This window comes from Oncorhynchus mykiss, chromosome 12 (assembly GCF_057628025.1).
Source record: "Oncorhynchus mykiss isolate SJ-2025 chromosome 12, ASM5762802v1, whole genome shotgun sequence".
Taxonomy (NCBI): domain Eukaryota; kingdom Metazoa; phylum Chordata; class Actinopteri; order Salmoniformes; family Salmonidae; genus Oncorhynchus; species Oncorhynchus mykiss.
Window position 1 is genome coordinate 14,550,044 of NC_143033.1, and position 19,977 is coordinate 14,570,020.

General features: G+C 43.0%; 1 protein-coding gene across 1 annotated transcript in view; it reads right to left on the reverse strand.

The window, feature by feature from the left end:
* The window catches only part of LOC110537004 (integrin alpha-2), a 48,167-nt gene that overhangs the window by 12,208 nt on the left and 15,982 nt on the right, over window positions 1-19,977 (reverse strand). Inside the window, exons 3-18 of the mRNA XM_021622700.3 lie at window positions 12,590-12,699; window positions 12,145-12,236; window positions 10,375-10,489; window positions 10,094-10,221; window positions 9,602-9,750; window positions 9,055-9,205; window positions 8,671-8,836; window positions 8,385-8,458; window positions 8,139-8,277; window positions 7,729-7,874; window positions 7,369-7,512; window positions 5,024-5,227; window positions 4,752-4,882; window positions 4,022-4,185; window positions 3,681-3,829; window positions 1,282-1,392 (exon numbers count right to left, since the gene is read on the reverse strand). Of these exons, the coding sequence (XP_021478375.3) occupies window positions 1,282-1,392; window positions 3,681-3,829; window positions 4,022-4,185; window positions 4,752-4,882; window positions 5,024-5,227; window positions 7,369-7,512; window positions 7,729-7,874; window positions 8,139-8,277; window positions 8,385-8,458; window positions 8,671-8,836; window positions 9,055-9,205; window positions 9,602-9,750; window positions 10,094-10,221; window positions 10,375-10,489; window positions 12,145-12,236; window positions 12,590-12,699 (2,173 nt within the window). The remainder of the gene's footprint in view (window positions 1-1,281; window positions 1,393-3,680; window positions 3,830-4,021; window positions 4,186-4,751; window positions 4,883-5,023; window positions 5,228-7,368; window positions 7,513-7,728; window positions 7,875-8,138; window positions 8,278-8,384; window positions 8,459-8,670; window positions 8,837-9,054; window positions 9,206-9,601; window positions 9,751-10,093; window positions 10,222-10,374; window positions 10,490-12,144; window positions 12,237-12,589; window positions 12,700-19,977) is intronic.

The window sequence follows — 19,977 nt, forward strand, 5'->3', positions numbered from 1 at the left end:
CTAGCCCTAAACCTAGCCTCAACCACAACCACAACCCTAACCCTAGCCTCAACCACAACCCTAGCCCTAACCCTAGCCCCAACCACAACCCTAACCCTAGCCTCAACCACAACCCTAACCCTAGCCTAAACCACAACCCTAGCCCTAACCCTAGCCTCAACCACAACCCTAGCCCTAACCCTAGCCTTAACCACAACCCTAACCCTAGCCTCAACCACAACCCTAACCCTAGCCTAAACCACAACCCTAGCCCTAACCCTAGCCTCAACCACAACCCTAGCCCTAACCCTAGCCTTAACCACAACCCTAACCCTAGCCTCAACCACAACCCTAGCCCTAACCCTAGCCTCAACCACAACCCTAGCCCTAACCCTAGCCCCAACCACAACCCTAACCCTAGCCTCAACCACAACCCTAACCCTAACCCTAGCCTCAACCACAACCTTAGCCCTAACCCTAGCCTCAACCACAACCCTAGCCCTGAACCTAGACTCAACCACAACCCTAGCCCTAACCCTAGACATAACCACAACTTTAGCCCTAACCCTAGCCTCAACCACGACCCTAGCCCTAAACCTAGCCTCAACCACAACCACAACCCTAACCCTAGCCTCAACCACAACCCTAGCCCTAACCCTTAACCACAACCCTAACCCTAGCCTCAACCACAACCCTAACCCTAACACTAATCCTAACCCTAGCTCTAAACCTAACCCTAACCCTAGCCTCAACCACAACCCTAACCCTAACACTATCCCTAGCCCTAACCCTAGCCATAACGCTAACCCTAACCCTAACCCTAGCCTCAACCACAACCCTAACACTATCCCTAACCCTCAACCACAACCCTAACACTATCCCTAACCCTAACCCTAGCCCTAGCCTTAACCACAACCCTAACCCTAGCCTCAACCACAACCTTAACCCTAACACTATCCCTAACCCTATCCCTATCCCTAACCCTAACCCTAACCCTATCCCTGCACTAACACATAAAGCACAGATACTACCATCAATAGACATTTAAGCAACTGCCAATAGCGTGCAAAGCTGTCATCAAGGCACAGGGTGGCAACTTTGAAGAATCTCAAATATAAAATGTTTTGATTTGTTTAACACTTTTTTGTTTACTACATTATTCCATATGTGTTATTTCTTCACTATTATTCTACAATGTAGAAAATAGTAAAACAATAAAATAAAGAAAAACCCTGGAATGAGTAGGAGTGTCCAAACTTTATACTGGAACTGTATACTCTATCACATATTATTGAAACTCACAAAGAACTCCCATGAAGTAGGACGGAGGACATCTAGAACAGGACTGGAGTCTGGGTCATGCAGAGCGATGTCCACACGCAGACCGATGGAGCTCACAAAGTCAGGGGCCTCCTGTCAGACAATAAGATAGGATTTATTTGATTTGTTTGATTCATTTGACTGGGAACATGTGCAACACAACAAACATTGTGCAACATTTTAGTTACATACTGTACATAGCTAATTCTCTACAGGATCAGAACTTAGTAACATTTTAGTTACATACTATACATAGCTAATTCTCTACAGGATCAGAACTTAGTAACATTTTAGTTACATACTATACATAGCTAATTCTCTACAGGATCCGAACTTAGTAACATTTTAGTTACATACTGTACATAGCTAATTCTCTACAGGATCCGAACTTAGTAACATTTTAGTTACATACTGTACATAGCTAATTCTCTACAGGATCCGAACTTAGTAACATTTTTGGAATTGTATAAGGAAAACCACATGAGAATACAGCAATGTAGTGTACTTTATATCCCTTTTAATGTTTATACCTACATGTAAATATTAGTCTTGGCAATGTTCCTCAAATAATAATATATTTATTTTTAAAGAGATTGATATATTAATGACATGTACCAATTGATTCTTGAAGAATATAACTTAGAAATGCCTCATGAGCTTAGTTCAACTGTCGTACCCCATCAGTACCTTAACTTCTTGGTGACTGGGCAGTATTGAGTAGCTTGGAAGAATAAGTTGCCCAGAGTAAACTGTCTGCTACTCAGCCATAAAAGCTAGAATATGCATATAATTAGTATATTTGGATAGAAAACACTCTGAAGTTTCTAAAACTGTTTGAATGATGTCTGTGAGTATAATAGAACTCAAATGGCAGGCAAAAACCTGAGAAAAAATTGACGTTTTTCAACTTATTCCCTATTGAAGTTACAGTGGGATATTGGTCATGTTGCACTTCCTAAGGCTTCCACTAGATGTCAACAGTCTTTAGAACCTTGTTTGATGCTTCTACTGTGAAGTGGGGCCGATTGAGAGGGGAATGAGTCCGGCAGAGAGGCACGAGCTCGTGACGCGCGGTCATGTGAGAGTTACCTCACGTTCCATTGCTTTTCTATAGACAAAGGAATCCTCCGGTTGGAACATTATTGAAGATTTATGTTAAAAACATCCTAAAGATTGATCCTATACTTAGTTTGACATGTTTCTACGACCTGTAATATAACTTTTTTGACTTTTCGTTCGACCTTTCGGCTGGACTTGCACGCGTGTTTGAATTTGTTTACCAAACGCCCTAACAAATGAAGGTATTTGGACATAAATTATGAACTTTATCGAACAAATCAAACATTTATTGTGGAACTGGGATTCCTGAGAGTGCATTCTGATGAAGATCATCAAAGGTAAGTGAATATTTATAATGCTATTTCTGACTAATGTTGACTACACAACATAGCGGATATCTCTTTGGCTGTTTTGGTCTCTGAGCGCCGTACTCAGATTATTGCATGTTGTGCTTTTTCCGTAAAGTTTTTTTAAAAATCTGACACAGCGGTTGCATTAAGGAGAAGTTTATCAGAAGTTCCATATATAATAGTTGTATTTTTTATCAATGTTTATTATGAGTATTTCTGTGAATTGATGTGGCTCTCTGCAAAATCATTGCATGTTTTGGAACTACTGAACATAACACGCAAATGTAAAATTAGATTTTTGGATATAAATATGCACTTTATTGAACAAAACATACATGTATTGTGTAACAAGTCATCTGATGAAGATCATCAAAGGTTAGTGATTAATTTGATCTATATTTCAGCTTTTTGTGACTCCTCTCTTTGGCTGGAAAAATGGCTGTGTTTTTCTGTGACTTGGTAGTGACCTAACATAATCGTTTGTAGTGCTTTCGCTGTAAAGCCTTTTTGAAATCAGACACTGTGGCTGGATTAACGAGAATGTTATCTTTAAAATGGTGTAAAATACTTGTATGCTTGAGGAATTTTAATTTGGCGCCCTGCACTTTCACTGGCTGTTGGTGGGATGGGACGCTACCGTCCCGAATATCCCAGAGAGGTTAAACATAAGCTTGTTTTACTCCAATGTTTCTAAACAATGTAAATGTGAACAACAACTGTATAGCCTCAAAACATGGTTAAAACTATAATTGTTATATCATGGATTGGTCAGTCCTTGCATCCATAGCTCCAGCTATGAATTTGAGAGTGGTTATGCTTTGTTATTGTTTCAACTGCGGATTGCCCCTTTAAGTGTTGAAAGGATGCTTCCTCCATTCAAAATGAACACAGTCATTCAATAAGAACTGATGAAGGAGGAAAACCAGACACACTTCATTCAGCAAACCATCATTTCATATTATCTATCTTTACCTGAACAAAAACCTCATAGGTGTCACAGAGCTCGCTGGTGGAAACCCGGATGTCTTTCTGCAGGACTCTCTCCGAGTTACTGAAATGACCTCTGGAGGTGACACGAGACGACTGGAGATCAGCATCCAGGGTCAGGTTGTACCTGAGAGCTGAGGTGAGACGTAACAGAGGCAACAAGACACAATTAGAGGGCGCTAAGACCATTGCTATGATGTGAGAAGCCCCTGTAATACTGAACGGGGCCACTGATATGACAGTGACTGTGGAGAGGGGGAGAGAGAGGAAGTGGAAGAGAAGGAGAATGAGAGAGAGATAGATTGACGCAGGAAAGCAGGGCTTACCCACAGGTCCTACAGGTATCTTGGGCCTGAAGGTTGCACTGAAACAGACAGTGGTATTGAAGCAGGACACCAGCCTCCCACTGACCCTGCACGTCTTACTCAGGATGTTGACCTTGTCAGGGTTAAAGGTCGCCCTCGCTGTCACCACGGCCAGACCTCGCGACCTGGGAGAGGAACAGTCTACTGAGATTTCTTGTCATAATCCTAATCATTAAGTCATACTGTAGGAGTCGACTTTAGATTGGTTGATTGATTCATTCCTTTATTGGTTCATTGATTGGTTAATTGGTTGACTGACTGGTTGATTCATTCTTTAAATAATGATATAATGGACATCAACAGCTATGTAGAAGTGGTTAGCAGCAGTGTCAGACCCAGTGGGGAATGGACATTATTGTATTTCAGCTAGCTGTTCTGCTCTTCATATGGAGTGGGACGAGATAACAACACTCAATTAGTTTACACTGTTAATAGCAAGCTGTCCATGAGACAGCACATCTCCCTCAGTCAACTAAAACTTGAGGAGACAAGTATTGGATGTTTCTCTCACAACCTACTGTAATTCCATTGGTTTGGTTTAGAGTTACTTTCACCCAAAATAAGTTGGCCAGCTGCTAAGAACAGCAGGCAACTTGAGTGGGACGTGTTGGAATTGTGGGAAACAAAATGCTATAGTTGGGGGGGGAACAGGGTTAATACAAAGAAAAGAGAAGAAACTAGCAAATCTCACCAGAGCTGGACCACCTTCCCATAAGCCCCCACTGATACATCTGGGATGGTGTCATCGTTTAGGTCAGAGTTGGCGTCTAGGGACCGCCCAAAATACTTCAATGCAGGGTCCAGCTTGGAGCCCAGGATTCTCTGAAATGAACAGGATAAAAGATGATCTCACAACTGGATCTCACATCCAATGCTCCTGTTGACTGATTTCTAACAGCCTGAGCACCATCTGCATCATCAGCAGGTCTGTATTCAGAGGACAGTGTTGAGTCCTATCGCTACCTGAGAACACTGTGTCCTCAGTTTCTTCTTGTCCCCGTTGAAGACATAAATGACCCCCCTGTTGTTGTCTTCCAGCGGGGCTCCCACCACTACATCACTGTAACCATCCATGTTGAGGTCAGGCACCGCTGAGATGGACATCCCAAAACGAGCGTTGTCCACCGGGGACGGACCCCTCAGGATCCCCTGGTCACTTAGGATGCCCTAGAAACACCAATGCAAAATCATTCATATTGAATATATTGTAAGTGTGCTTAGGATGATCTCTTTCAGAATGTCCTGAACCACTGTGCTCAGAAGTTGTGGTGTGGAGACCAAAGGGAAAGCATTAGAGAGATGAAAAAGACATGAAAGGCTTTAGGAAGATGTGCCGGGCATTGTCATGAGAAAGCTTTGGGAGTAGGTTACAGTACCGTAGAGTAGAGTACAGTACCGTAGAGTAGAGTACAGTACATATAGTAGTCTGCAGTAGGTTACAGTACCGTAGAGTAGAGTACAGTACCATAGAGTACAGTACATACAGTAGACTGCAGTAGGTTACAGTCCTGTAGAGTAGAGTACAGTACCATAGAGTACAGTACATACAGTAGACTGCAGTAGGTTACAGTCCCGTAGAGTAGAGTACAGTATAGTAGAGTACAGTACATACAGTAGACTGCAGTAGGTTACAGTACCGTAGAGTAGAGTAGAGTATAGTAGAGTAGAGTACAGTACATATAGTAGGTTACAGTACCGTAGAGTAGAGTACAGTACCGTAGAGTAGAGTACAGTACATACAGTAGACTGCAGTAGGTTACAGTACCGTAGAGTAGAGTAGAGTATAGTAGAGTAGAGTACAGTACATATAGTAGGTTACAGTACCGTAGAGTACAGTATAGTAGAGTAGAGTACAGTACATATAGTAGACTGCAGTAGGTTACAGTACCGTAGAGTAGAGTACAGTACATATAGTAGTCTGCAGTAGGTTACAGTACCGTAGAGTATAGTACCGTAGAGTAGAGTACAGTACCGTAGAGTATAGTACCATAGAGTATAGTACAGTACATATAGTAGGTTACAGTACCGTAGAGTAGAGTACAGTACCGTAGAGTAGAGTACAGTACATATAGTAGACTGCAGTAGGTTACAGTACCGTAGAGTACAGTATAGTAGAGTAGAGTACAGTACATATAGTAGACTGCAGTAGGCTACAGTACCGTAGAGTAGAGTACAGTATAGTACAGTACAGTACATATAGTAGACTGTAGTAGGTTACGGTATAGTAGAGTACAGTATAAAAAAAACATTGATTGAACCTTTATTTAACTAGGCAAGTCAGTTAAGAACAAATTCTTATTTACAATGACGGCCTACCAAAAGGCAAAAGGCTTCCTGCGGGGAAGGGGGCTGGGATAAAATAAAATAAATAAATAAAATATATAGGACAAAACACACATCACGACAAGAGAGACAACACTACATAAAGAGAGATCTAAGACAACAACATAGCATGACAGCAACACATGACAACACAGCATGGTAGCAACACAACATGACAACAACATGTTAGCAACACAACATGGCAGCAGCACAACATGGTAGCAGCACAAAACAGGGTACAAACATTGTTGGGCACAGAGAACAGCACAAAGGGCAAGGAGGTAGAGACAACAATACATCATGCAAAGCAGCCACAACTGTCAGTAAGAGTGTCTATGATTGAGTTATTGAATGAAGAGTTTGAGATAAAACTGTCCAGTTTGAGTGTTTGTTGCAGCTTGTTCCAGTCGCTAGCTGCAGCGAACTGAAAAGACGAGTGACCCAGGGATGTGTGTGCTTTGGGGACCTTTAACAGAATGTGACTGGCAGAACGGGTGTTGTATGTGGAGGATGAGGGCTGCAGTAGATATCTCAGAGTATCTCAAAGTACAGTACAGTAGACTATAGTAGATTACAGTACAGTAGAGTACAGTAGAGTACAGTACAATACAGTACAATAGACTACAGTAGGTAACAGTACAGTAGAGTACAGTAGAGTAGACTACAGTAAGTTACAGTACTGTAGAGTACAGTACAGTAGACTACAGTAGGTTACAGTACAGTAGAGTACAGTACAGTAGACTACAGTAGGTTACAGTACAGTAGAGTACAGTAGGTTGCAGTAGAGTACAGTAGAGTACAGTACAATACAGTACAGTAGACTACAGTAGGTTACAGTACAGTAGAGTACAGTACAATACTGCACAGTAGAGTACAGCACAGTAGAGTACAGCACAGTAGAGTACAGTACAGTAGAGTACAGTACAGTAGAGTACAGTACAGTAGAATACAGCACAGTGCAGTAGAGTGCAGTATGTGTGGCTTACCTTGGTGAAAGAGAGGAGATAGACCTTCCCAGTCTCCTTCTTCTGTTCATTCATGAACATGGGAGCGCCGACCAGCAGTATATCAGACACACCATCTTTATCCACATCCAGAGGACAGAGTACACTGCCATAGTAGGAGCCTATCTACAGAATAGAAAGCACATGGAACACACAGTATCTTCAGAGCCAGTGAGCAGAAACAAAGGATAACAACATTAACAAGTCAGATATGATAGATCACACATAGATACTAGAGAGAACAGAGATACTAGAGAGAACAGAGATAATAGAAAGCTATGACATCTACCACCAGAAAAAAAGGTACATGCTCTTCTCTGTCAGCCAGTCCCACCCTAATACCTGATCTCCTCTCTGGGAGTCTATGACGGTGGGTTGTCCCTTGCTGTTGATGATGTACACTATGACCTGTCCAGTGTGGTTGGACCGAGGAGCGCCAGCCACGTAGTACTCCGTGCTGCCATCATTCAGCGTTGTCACAGAGTAGCCTGAACCGAACAGCCAAACAGAACATTATGGACTGATCTGTAACAATATCCAGTACTAGAGGTTTTACTACCAGTCACACTGTAAATCAAGATATATTTAGTTTGAGCTCCAATAAACATTCAAATTGGCTTAGAAATTGTTGGAAAATCAAGAGGCGTAAGAATGGCTTGGTGCTGTATGATAAACCAACAATAAAATAGCACCGCTTAAAATTAAGATAAAGGAGCAAATATTGACTTGGAAAACATATCAAACTCACATACCTAATAGTGAACTGTGGTTTCTGTCCTCTAGAATGTTCTCGAAGGCCGTCTTGGGGAAGATGTCTGATTTCTGAGGAGTGTAGTGAACCACAGTACCACTCCAGCCATAGGCCCCCACTGCACCCAGCATCATCATATTCTAGAACAAGTGGGAGAGAATGGCCTGTTTAAACATGCTGAATAGTGGCTTACAGGTTGGAAATACATGTGGAGGTTTGTGTGATAGTATCCATAGCCCATACATACCTGCTTCTTGGTTTGGTGGGCACTGAAGCCCACTTGGGACATCTCCATCTGAAAATCACCCCCTTTCCCAGTACCTGTCTCTCGAGACAACACACAATGAAAAGATTAGTGGCTTTGTTTACTGTCCTGTACAGAGTAAGACTGCTACCTTCTTAAAAGATAACATGTCTTCAAGGTCCATTCATATTGCTGGAATGTATATAGGTCGATATTTTTTCAATATGGATACAAATTTGACCTCTATAAAAAAAATCGGAATAAATGACTTTAGAAAACGGTAGTGTACCCTCTATATTGAAGATTCTGTCTCCCAGAGTTCCAGCGATCTCAAGCAGAGCTTCCTCAGCTGACACATTAAAGAAGTACCTGTCTGTCGGGGTACTGGCGATGGACTTGATCTCAGCAATCAGGTTTTTAGTGTCGATGTCATTCCTTATGTAATACCCGAGGACCTAGAAACATAATAAATAATACATCTTAAAGCGATTTATATTAGAATGAAAGGGACGATTAATCAAACATAAACATGTCATGTTATAAAGGGATCAAACAGTAAATGTTAATACCTCACACTCAACACTGTGTATACGTATGTATACCTATGTGCCCTTTGCTAAAGAGAGACAAACCTAGATATATAAACGTCAAGCTAAATGTGATATTAACTTACAGCAATACCAAACCGGGTGATCTTCTCCTGCTCACACTTGCCGATGACGTCGTCTTTGAGGCCCTTGTCGTGAGACTCTCCATCCGTCACCACCACCATCACCTTGCTGGCTCCAGGTCGGGCACCGTTCGTAGGCAGGAACGCCTGCCGTCTGAGATGCACACTCAATAGGTGTCAAACAGCAACATCCATCTCAAACCCAAGTCAATAGCAATAAGCATAGCTTCTAAAACGCTTGTTCTGAACACATTTTATTGTGTTGGATTCCATTGAATTCCATTCTTCCAAGTGTTGTATTCCTTTCTATTCTATTCAAGTGTTCCATTCTAACCCCCTCTTTGGGGGGTTTTCAGTTTGCAAATAGAGGTTCTAATCCTTTTGTTCAAGTCTTTTTATAAATATGTTGAGTCAACAGAGGCAGGATATGTTTATTTAGAATACATGAGGTCACGGTCACTTAAGGACCCATTGACTACCAGAAAACAAGAGGAAATTGCTGAGAATGTTGGCATTGCAGGCAGGGAAAGTGTTGCTCACTGAGACGCACCTGGCAAATTCAATGGCCCGGAAGGTGTTAGTCTCCAGGCCTGACTTCTGGGGTATGTTCGCTGCGGCCGCAATGATTGAGTCTTTGGTTTTGTAGGAGTTCAGATAGAATTCAAAATCCGGATCAACCGCGTACTGTATAATACTTACCTGAAAGCAAAAACATAAAGTCAACAAACAAACTGATAGGGACAAATGCATGTCATTTACTTGGGTCAGGATTCAATCCGACAGTGGGTTGTCGGCAATGCGGCTTTTAAAGGCAATTTCAAAATGAGACGAAATATGCATGGTTTATCTTGAATGAGATCTAGAACGCAGGAACATTGCCTTTAAAAGCTGCATTGTCGATTGCATCCGGCTTTTGACAATTCCTATAAATAAATGTCAGTCGTGGCATTTCATTCTACCTGAGCCCAGGTAGAAATTATGTACAGAAATTATGTTGTACAGAAATTATGAACAGTACACTGATAACTGTGATCCCACTTACCTGAGTATTGTCAGGTCCAATATCCAAGTTCTCCAACAGTTTCTTGAGGAAAGCCACAACTGGTGGCCAGGGATATATACTGTTAGAGCCATCCAAGACAATAGCAATATCCATGGGACCCCCACAAGCTGGAAAGACGGTAGCCATGTATAACTCCAATTACAAAGGGGTGTTAAATATGATATACAGTAGGACTTAATTTGTACTTTTAATCAAAGGTGAAAACAATACAGAATTCTAATTCTAAGGATACACATGTAAAAATGATTGTGGACTCTTACTCTGAAGGGCAGGTGAGAATGAAGACAGGGGGTTGAAGAGAGGGCTGACTTCTGCACAGATCCCTGGGTAGTAATATTGACTGCCACATTTCTGAGCCCACAGAGGTCCACATGTCTACCAGGAAAAGAAGACGCATGAGACAGACGGTAAAACATCCAAAACAACCTTTAGGCTATCAGCCAATCCCAAACAGATCGTCTAGGAGTTTTCCAACTGTATAATCAGATATAGGTTAAATCTGCTTACCATGAATACATTTTTCCTTTGTGACCGTGCAGGCTAGGGTTAGGGTATCTAGGGTATCTCAGTTTAGGGTATCTAGGGTTAGGGTAGCTAGGGTAACAAGGGTATCTAGGGTTAGGGTAGCTAGGATTAGGATAGTTATGGTTAAGTTATTTAGGGTTAGGGTATCTAGGGTTAGGTTAGCTAGGCTTAGGATATCTAGGGTATCTCAGTTTAGGGTAGCTAGGATTAGGGTAGCTAGGATATCACGGTTTAGGGTAGCTATGATTAGGGTAGCTAGGATTAAGGTATCTAGGGGTATGGTAGCTAGGGTTAGGTTAGCTAGGCTTAGGATATCTAGGGTATCCAGGGTTAGGGTAGATAGGGTTAGGTTAGCTAGGTTTAGGGTATCTAGGCTTAGGGTATCTAGGGTATCTAGGGTATCTAGGGTTAGGGTAGCTAGGGTTATGGTAGCTAGGGTTAGGTTAGCTAGGCTTAGGGTATCTAGGCTTAGGGTATCTAGGGTATTTAGGGTTAGGGTAGCTAGGGTTATGGTAGCTAGGGTTAGGATATCTAGGGTTATGTTATCTAGGGTTAGGGTATCTAGGGTTAGGGTATCTAGGGTTAGGGTTAGGGTATCTAGGGTTAGGGTATCTAGGGTTAGGGTTTCTAGGTTTAGGGTAGTTAGGGTTTCTATGGTATCTAGGGTTATGGTAGGTATGGGTTATGGTAGCTATGGTTAGGGTTAGGGTAGCTAGGGTATCTAGGGTTAAGGTATCTAGGGTATCTAGGTTTAGGGTAGTTAGGGTTTCTAGGGTATCTAGGGTTATGGTAGATATGGGTTATGGTAGCTATAGTTAGAGTTAGGTTAGCTAGGGTTAGGGTATCTAGGGTTAGGGTAGCTAGGGTTAGGGTTAGGGTAGCTAGGGTATCTAGGGTTAGAGTATCTATGGTTAGGGTATCTAGGGGTAGGGTAGCTAGGATTAGGGTAGCTAGGATTAGGGTATCTAGGGTTATGGTAGCTATGGGTTATGGTAGCTATGGTTAGGGTTAGGGTATCTAGGGTTAGGGTAGCTAGGGTTAGGGTAGCTAGGATATCTAGGGTATCTAGGGTTAGGGTCGCTGAGGTTAGGGTAGCTAGGGTATCTAGGGTTAGGGTAGCTAGGGTATCTAGGGAATCTAGGGTTAGGGTAGCTAGGGTATCTAGGGTTAGGGTAGCTCGGGTTAGGGTATCTAGGGTTAGGGTAGCTCGGGTTAGGGTAGCAAGGGTTAGGGTAGCTAGGGTATCTAGGGTTAGGGTATCTTGGGTTAGGGTAGCTAGGGTTAGGGTAGCTCGGGTTAGGGTATCTAGGGTTAGGGTAGCTAGGGTTAGGGTAGCTAGGGTTATGGTAGCTTGGGTTAGGGTAGCAAGGGTTAGGGTAGCTAGGGTATCTAGGGTTAGGATATCTTGGGTTAGGGTAGCTAGGGTTAGGGTAGCTTGGGTCAGGGTAGCTAGGGTTAGGGTAGTTCTACAACTGTACAGAAGTAGTGATGTAAAATCTGCTTACCATAAATGTATCTGCTGTAGCTGTACGGGTTAGGGTCAGCCCCAGGCTCATGTTGACATTGACATTACTCACTGTTGATATGCTGACTGAATCTGTAACAGGAGAGGAAGAACAGTTAGTACACTGTACTTACAGGAATAACTATGCTGTAATAAGAAAAACACTTTAAAGTGTTATTAAATACATTCTCATGGTGTATTTACAGACGTTTACTATCATTCATTAAAAAACAAAATGAGCACAGAGTTCAATGAGAACTCTCAACTCTGAACAAAATCCCATCCTAACTTCTGTGGCCATAATTCTGACTGACAGGCAGATTTGACAGGATTCAAAGAGATTTAAAGGAATGCTATGGTAAAACACAAGATAACACTACACGAGTCACACAAGGATTGCTAAAAGAATAAGAGTTGGTTATAGAAAATAGCTGGAGCTGTCATACTTTGCAGGTTGAGTCTCTGACATCCTGAACTGGCCCCTCTTATCTCACACTTGTAGACGTCTCCTTTCCTGTCCTGGTTGTATCCACTCCAGGGAGAACCAACCAGCAACCTGGGGGGAAACACACACACACACACACACACACACACACACACACACACACACACACACACACACACACACACATACATATTACAAATAATTACTTACAATGGTGTGAAGATCTAAATTACTTCATTAATGGCAACTACTGTAATGCCATTGTCAGGAAATAGTTAGATACAGTACCATACATTCACAACAAGACAATTAGAGTAACATGATCTGTAAGCAGAGTTAGTTTTTTTCTACAGGTGTGGAAGGTAAACACATACTCTACCAACATCATCACAGTTCATCTTAGGGTGGAATGTATAATAAGCACCTTAACCCTGAGGGGCAAAGTGCAGACATGTAGGGTCTTAATTTGATCAAATAAAATAAAATAACATTTATTTCAGCTGATATCTCAAAGTGCTGATCACTCTTTTGTCGCAGAGAATTTTCCTGCACAGCAGGAAATACAAACTTGTAGTGTGTTCGAGGTTTAAAAAGGCTTCTAAAAATTGTAATTTCGACTTTAGAATGTTAGACTTGATTTCCCCTTACGAAAAATGTATCAATCCCTATAAAATAAATGTCCATTATATAAATCCACATAATAATTCACATTTCCTCTTGCTGCAGGATTATTTTCCTGCTCTAACAAACTGGCTCAAATTAAGATCCTACATCTGTAAGGGGATGTTTTCAGTCTCCTTCTGTTGCATGCGAAGGAGAGAGCCATAATCAGTGGCAGTCCCGTTGTCTGCTGCTGGTGGATCAGGAGCTGGGTAACCATGGTGATTACACAGCATTACCACCATGTGAGTCAGCCAGTCAAGACACACATGCCCACTACATTACACAATGTGATGTCAAACACCCTCCCACAAAAACCAGCCACACATATTACCCTTTCTTGATTAGCTTATATACACACAGACGCACACACGCACACACGCGCACACACACACACACACACACAGACACAGACACAGACACAGACACAGACATACAGACACAGACATACAGACACAGACATACAGACACAGACATACAGACACAGACATACAGACACAGACATACAGACAGACACACACACACACACACACACACACACACACACACACACACACACACACACACATACACACACATACACAACAGAGCCCAATCCATTACACATGACACATCATGGAGGAAAGCCCCACCTTGCTAGACTACACAGTGTGGACAGACAGACCACCTAGCGTTTCTAAACTGTTGACACACAGATGGACTCACTACAACATCCTGTGAGGTACAGTATAACAACACAACAGCACCACTCAGACTGAGAAAGAGTGGGCACAGACATACTGAAATTATGGTCATTGGGGTGTGTCAGTGAAGTCTAGCTGTGTTTTGATTGGCCATTCATGAGGGTACATCTGGAGTTCTGGGAATACCTGTATGATGTTCTATTGCAAACAAATCTATATGTTGGTGTGATATTAAACCTAGTAAAGACTGAATGAAAGTCCATAGCATCAGCTGGATGCAGGACTTGATGGACGGTGGGCAAAGTTCTTTGCATGCCTGGTGTCACAAAGAAGAGAAACATGCCTTCCACTGGCTACAGAATACACACTATTGTGTTGTGCTTCTCATTGCTGGTGTTAGATGAACTGATACCATTAAGTCTACAATTCTTGGTATTTGTGTTCAATGTTGTTTCCTGGAATATTCCAAAACTCCCCTTATTTAATTGTGCTTCATAGGAATAGTGATTCAGCAAGTAGTGTGATTCAGAGGGTGATAAATGTCCCCTGACTTTGTGTTAGAGCCAAAACCTACACTCTGAGACAGGAAGCCGCCAATTAGACAAAGGGAGTGTACTTTGACCCCGGATTTCTCTGTGATGTCATACATTCAGCCTTTCAATACAACAAGGCACCTCTATTCTTTGGGGTTCACAGGGACTCTGGGTTTTCCCTATATTCACTCACTGTTTTTATCCTTTACCCTCCTTGTTTCAAGTGGGGTATTTGTCAAGATTACAAATGACCAAACAATAAATCTATACTAGTTTGAGAATCAGTCTCTGCTACCCAGGCTAAATCTCTACTGTTATTTTGTAATAAACCCAGTGTCATCCACCAGCTGACTCTCTATCTGTTGAATTAGCCCTGGGACGAGGTTAGTCAAAACCTGGTCAATTAGCCCTGGGACGAGGTTAGTCAAAACCTGTTGAATTATCCCTGGGACGAGGTTAGTCAAAACCTTTTGAATAAGCCCACGGGGACGAGGTTAGTCAAAACCTTTTGAATTAGCCCACGGGGACGAGGTTAGTCAAAACCTGTTGAATTAGCCCTGGGACGAGGTTAGTCAAAACCTTTTGAATTAGCCCACGGGGACGAGGTTAGTCAAAACCTTTTGAATTAGCCCTGGGACGAGGTTAGTCAAAACCTGTTGAATTAGCCCTGGGACGAGGTTAGTCAAAACCTGTTGAATTAGCCCGGGAAGGAGGTTAGTCAAAACCTGTTGAATTAGCCCGGGGAGGAGGTTAGTTAAAACCTGTTGAATTAGCCCTGGGACGAGGTTAGTCAAAACCTGTTGAATTAGCCCTGGGACGAGGTTAGTCAAAACCTGTTGAATTAGCCCGGGGACGAGGTTAGTCAAAACCTGTTGAATTAGCCCTGGGAGGAGGTTAGTCAAAACCTGTTGAATTAGCCCGGGGACGAGGTTAGTCAAAACCTGTTGAATTAGCCCGGGGAAGAGGTTAGTTAAAACCTGTTGAATTAGCCCTGGGACGAGGTTAGTCAAAACCTGTTGAATTAGCCCGGGGAAGAGGTTAGTTAAAACCTGTTGAATTAGCCCTGGGACGAGGTTAGTCAAAACCTGATGAATTAGCCCTGGGACGAGGTTAGTCAAAACCTGTTGAATTAGCCCGGGGACGAGGTTAGTCAAAACCTGTTGAATTAGCCCTGGGATTTTGTTAGTCAAAACCTGTTGAATTAGCCCTGGGACGAGGTTAGTCAAAACCTGATGAATTAGCCCTGGGAAGAGGTTAGTTAAAACCTGTTGAATTAGCCGGAGGACGAGGTTTGTTAAAACCTGTTGAATTAGCCCGGGGAGGAGGTTAGTCAAAACCTGTTGAATTAGCCCGGGGAAGAGGTTAGTTAAAACCTGTTGAATTAGCCCTGGGACGAGGTTAGTCAAAACCTGTTGAATTAGCCCGGGGAGGAGGTTAGTTAAAACCTGTTGAATTAGCCCGGGGAGGAGGTTAGTCAAAACCTGTTGAATTAGCCCGGGGAGGAGGTTAGTCAAAACCTGTTGAATTAGCCCTGGGACGAGGTTAGTCAAAACCTGATGAATTAGCCCTGGGAGGAGGTTAGTCAAAACCTGATGAATTAGCCTTGGGACATTATTAGTCAAAACCTGCTGAATTAGCCCTGGGACATTATTAGTCAAAACCTGTTGAATTAGCCCTGGGACATTATTAGTCAAAACCTGTTGAATTAGCCTTGGGACATTATTAGTCAAAACCTGTTGAATTAGCCTTGGGACATTATTAGTCAAAACCTGCTGAATTAGCCCGGGGGGGGGGGGGGGGGGGGGGTGAGGTTAGTAAAAAACCTGATGAATTAGCCTTGGGACATTATTAGTCAAAACCTGTTGAATTAGCCTTGGGACATTATTAGTCAAAACCTGCTGAATTAGCCCGGGGGGGTGAGGTTAGTAAAAAACCTGATGAATTAGCCTTGGGACATTATTAGTCAAAACCTGTTGAATTAGCCTTGGGACATTATTAGTCAAAACCTGCTGAATTAGCCCGGGGGGGGGGGGGGGGGGGGTGAAGTTAGTAAAAAACCTGATGAATTAGCCTTGGGACATTATTAGTCAAAACCTGTTGAATTAGCCTTGGGACATTATTAGTCAAAACCTGCTGAATTAGCCCGGGGGGGTGAGGTTAGTAAAAAACCTGATGAATTAGCCTTGGGACATTATTAGTCAAAACCTGCTGAATTAGCCCTGGGACATTATTAGTCAAAACCTGCTGAATTAGCCCTGGGACATTATTAGTCAAAACCTGCTGTATTAGCCCTGGGACATTTTTAGTCAAAACCTGATGAATTAGCCTTGGGACATTATTAGTCAAAACCTGCTGAATTAGCCCTGGGACATTATTAGTCAAAACCTGCTGAATTAGCCCTGGGACATTATTAGTCAAAACCTGCTGAATTAGCCCTGGGACATTTTTAGTCAAAACCTGATGAATTAGCCTTGGGACATTATTAGTCAAAACCTGCTGAATTAGCCCTGGGACATTATTAGTCAAAACCTGCTGAATTAGCCTTGGGACATTATTAGTCAAAACCTGCTGAATTAGCCCTGGGACATTATTAGTCAAAACCTGATGAATTAGCCTTGGGACATTATTAGTCAAAACCTGCTGAATTAGCCTGGGGGGGGGGGGGGGGGGTGAGGTTAGTAAAAAACCTGCTGAATTAGCCTTGGGACATTATTAGTCAAAACCTGCTGAATTAGCCTTGGGACATTATTAGTCAAAACCTGTTGAATTAGCCTTGGGACATTATTAGTCAAAGCCTGCTGAATTAGCCCTGGGACATTATTAGTCAAAACCTGTTGAATTAGCCTTGGGACATTATTAGTCAAAACCTGCTGAATTAGCCCGGGGGGGTGAGGTTAGTAAAAAACCTGATGAATTAGCCTTGGGACATTATTAGTCAAAACCTGCTGAATTAGCCTTGGGACATTATTAGTCAAAACCTGCCGAATTAGCCCGGGGGGGTGAGGTTAGTAAAAAACCTGATGAATTAGCACACGGGACGAGGTTAGTCAAAAATTGATTAATTAGTCCTGGGACGTTGTTAGTCAAAAATGTATGAATTAGCCCTGGGAGGAGGTTAGTCAAACATTTGTGAATTAGTCCTGGGACGTTGTTAGTCAAAACCTGTTGAATTAGCTCGAGGATGAAGTTAGTCAAAACCTGCTGAATTGGCCCGGGGGGACGAGGTTTGTTAAAACCTGTTGAATTAGCCCAGGGAGGAGGTTAGTCAAAACCTGTTGAATTAGCCCGGGGAAGAGGTTAGTTAAAACCTGTTGAATTAGCCCGGGGAGGAGGTTAGTTAAAACCTGTTGAATTAGCCCAGGGAAAAGGTTAGTCAAAACCTGTTGAATTAGCCCGGGGACGAGGTTAGTTAAAACCTGTTGAATTAGCCCAGGGAGGAGGTTAGTCAAAACCTGTTGAATTAGCCCAGGGAGGAGGTTAGTTAAAACCTGTTGAATTAGCCCAGGGAGGAGGTTAGTTAAAACCTGTTGAATTAGCCCGGGGAAGAGGTTAGTTAAAACCTGTTGAATTAGCCCAGGGAGGAGGTTAGTCAAAACCTGCTGAATTGGCCTGGGGAAGAGGTTAGTTAAAACCTGTTGAATTAGCCCAGGGAGGAGGTTAGTCAAAACCTGCAGAATTGGCCCGGGGGGACGAGGTTTGTTAAAACCTGTTGAATTAGCCCGGGGAAGAGGTTAGTTAAAACCTGTTGAATTAGCCCAGGGAGGAGGTTAGTCAAAACCTGTTGAATTAGCCCGGGGAAGAGGTTAGTTAAAACCTGTTGAATTAGCCCAGGGAGGAGGTTAGTCAAAACCTGCTGAATTGGCCCGGGGGGACGAGGTTTGTTAAAACCTGTTGAATTAGCCCAGGGAGGAGGTTAGTCAAAACCTGTTGAATTAGCCCGGGGAAGAGGTTAGTTAAAACCTGTTGAATTAGCCCAGGGAGGAGGTTAGTCAAAACCTGTTGAATTAGCCCGGGGAAGAGGTTAGTTAAAACCTGTTGAATTAGCCCAGGGAGGAGGTTAGTCAAAACCTGCTGAATTGGCCCGGGGGGACGAGGTTTGTTAAAACCTGTTGAATTAGCCCAGGGAGGAGGTTAGTCAAAACCTGTTGAATTAGCCCGGGGAAGAGGTTAGTTAAAACCTGTTGAATTAGCCCAGGGAAAAGGTTAGTTAAAACCTGTTGAATTAGCCCGGGGAAGAGGTTAGTTAAAACCTGTTGAATTAGCCCAGGGAGGAGGTTAGTTAAAACCTGTTGAATTAGCCCGGGGAAGAGGTTAGTTAAAACCTGTTGAATTAGCCCAGGGAGGAGGTTAGTCAAAACCTGCTGAATTGGCCCGGGGGGACGAGGTTTGTTAAAACCTGTTGAATTAGCCCAGGGAGGAGGTTAGTCAAAACCTGTTGAATTAGCCCGGGGAAGAGGTTAGTTAAAACCTGTTGAATTAGCCCGGGGAGGAGGTTAGTTAAAACCTGTTGAATTAGCCCAGGGAAAAGGTTAGTCAAAACCTGTTGAATTAGCCCGGGGACGAGGTTAGTTAAAACCTGTTGAATTAGCCCAGGGAGGAGGTTAGTCAAAACCTGTTGAATTAGCCCGGGGAAGAGGTTAGTTAAAACCTGTTGAATTAGCCCAGGGAGGAGGTTAGTCAAAACCTGCTGAATTGGCCCGGGGAAGAGGTTAGTTAAAACCTGTTGAATTAGCCCTGGGACGAGGTTAGTTAAAACCTGTTGAATTAGCCCGGGGAAGAGGTTAGTTAAAACCTGTTGAATTAGCCCAGGGAGGAGGTTAGTCAAAACCTGTTGACTTAGCCCGGGGAAGAGGTTAGTTAAAACCTGTTGAATTAGCCCGGGGAGGAGGTTAGTCAAAACCTGCTGAATTGGCCTGGGGAAGAGGTTAGTTAAAACCTGTTGAATTAGCCCAGGGAGGAGGTTAGTCAAAACCTGCTGAATTGGCCCGGGGGGACGAGGTTTGTTAAAACCTGTTGAATTAGCCCGGGGAAGAGGTTAGTTAAAACCTGTTGAATTAGCCCAGGGAGGAGGTTAGTCAAAACCTGTTGAATTAGCCCGGGGAAGAGGTTAGTTAAAACCTGTTGAATTAGCCCAGGGAGGAGGTTAGTCAAAACCTGCTGAATTGGCCCGGGGGGACGAGGTTTGTTAAAACCTGTTGAATTAGCCCAGGGAGGAGGTTAGTCAAAACCTGTTGAATTAGCCCGGGGAAGAGGTTAGTTAAAACCTGTTGAATTAGCCCAGGGAGGAGGTTAGTCAAAACCTGTTGAATTAGCCCGGGGAAGAGGTTAGTTAAAACCTGTTGAATTAGCCCAGGGAGGAGGTTAGTCAAAACCTGCTGAATTGGCCCAGGGGGACGAGGTTTGTTAAAACCTGTTGAATTAGCCCAGGGAGGAGGTTAGTCAAAACCTGTTGAATTAGCCCGGGGAAGAGGTTAGTTAAAACCTGTTGAATTAGCCCAGGGAAAAGGTTAGTT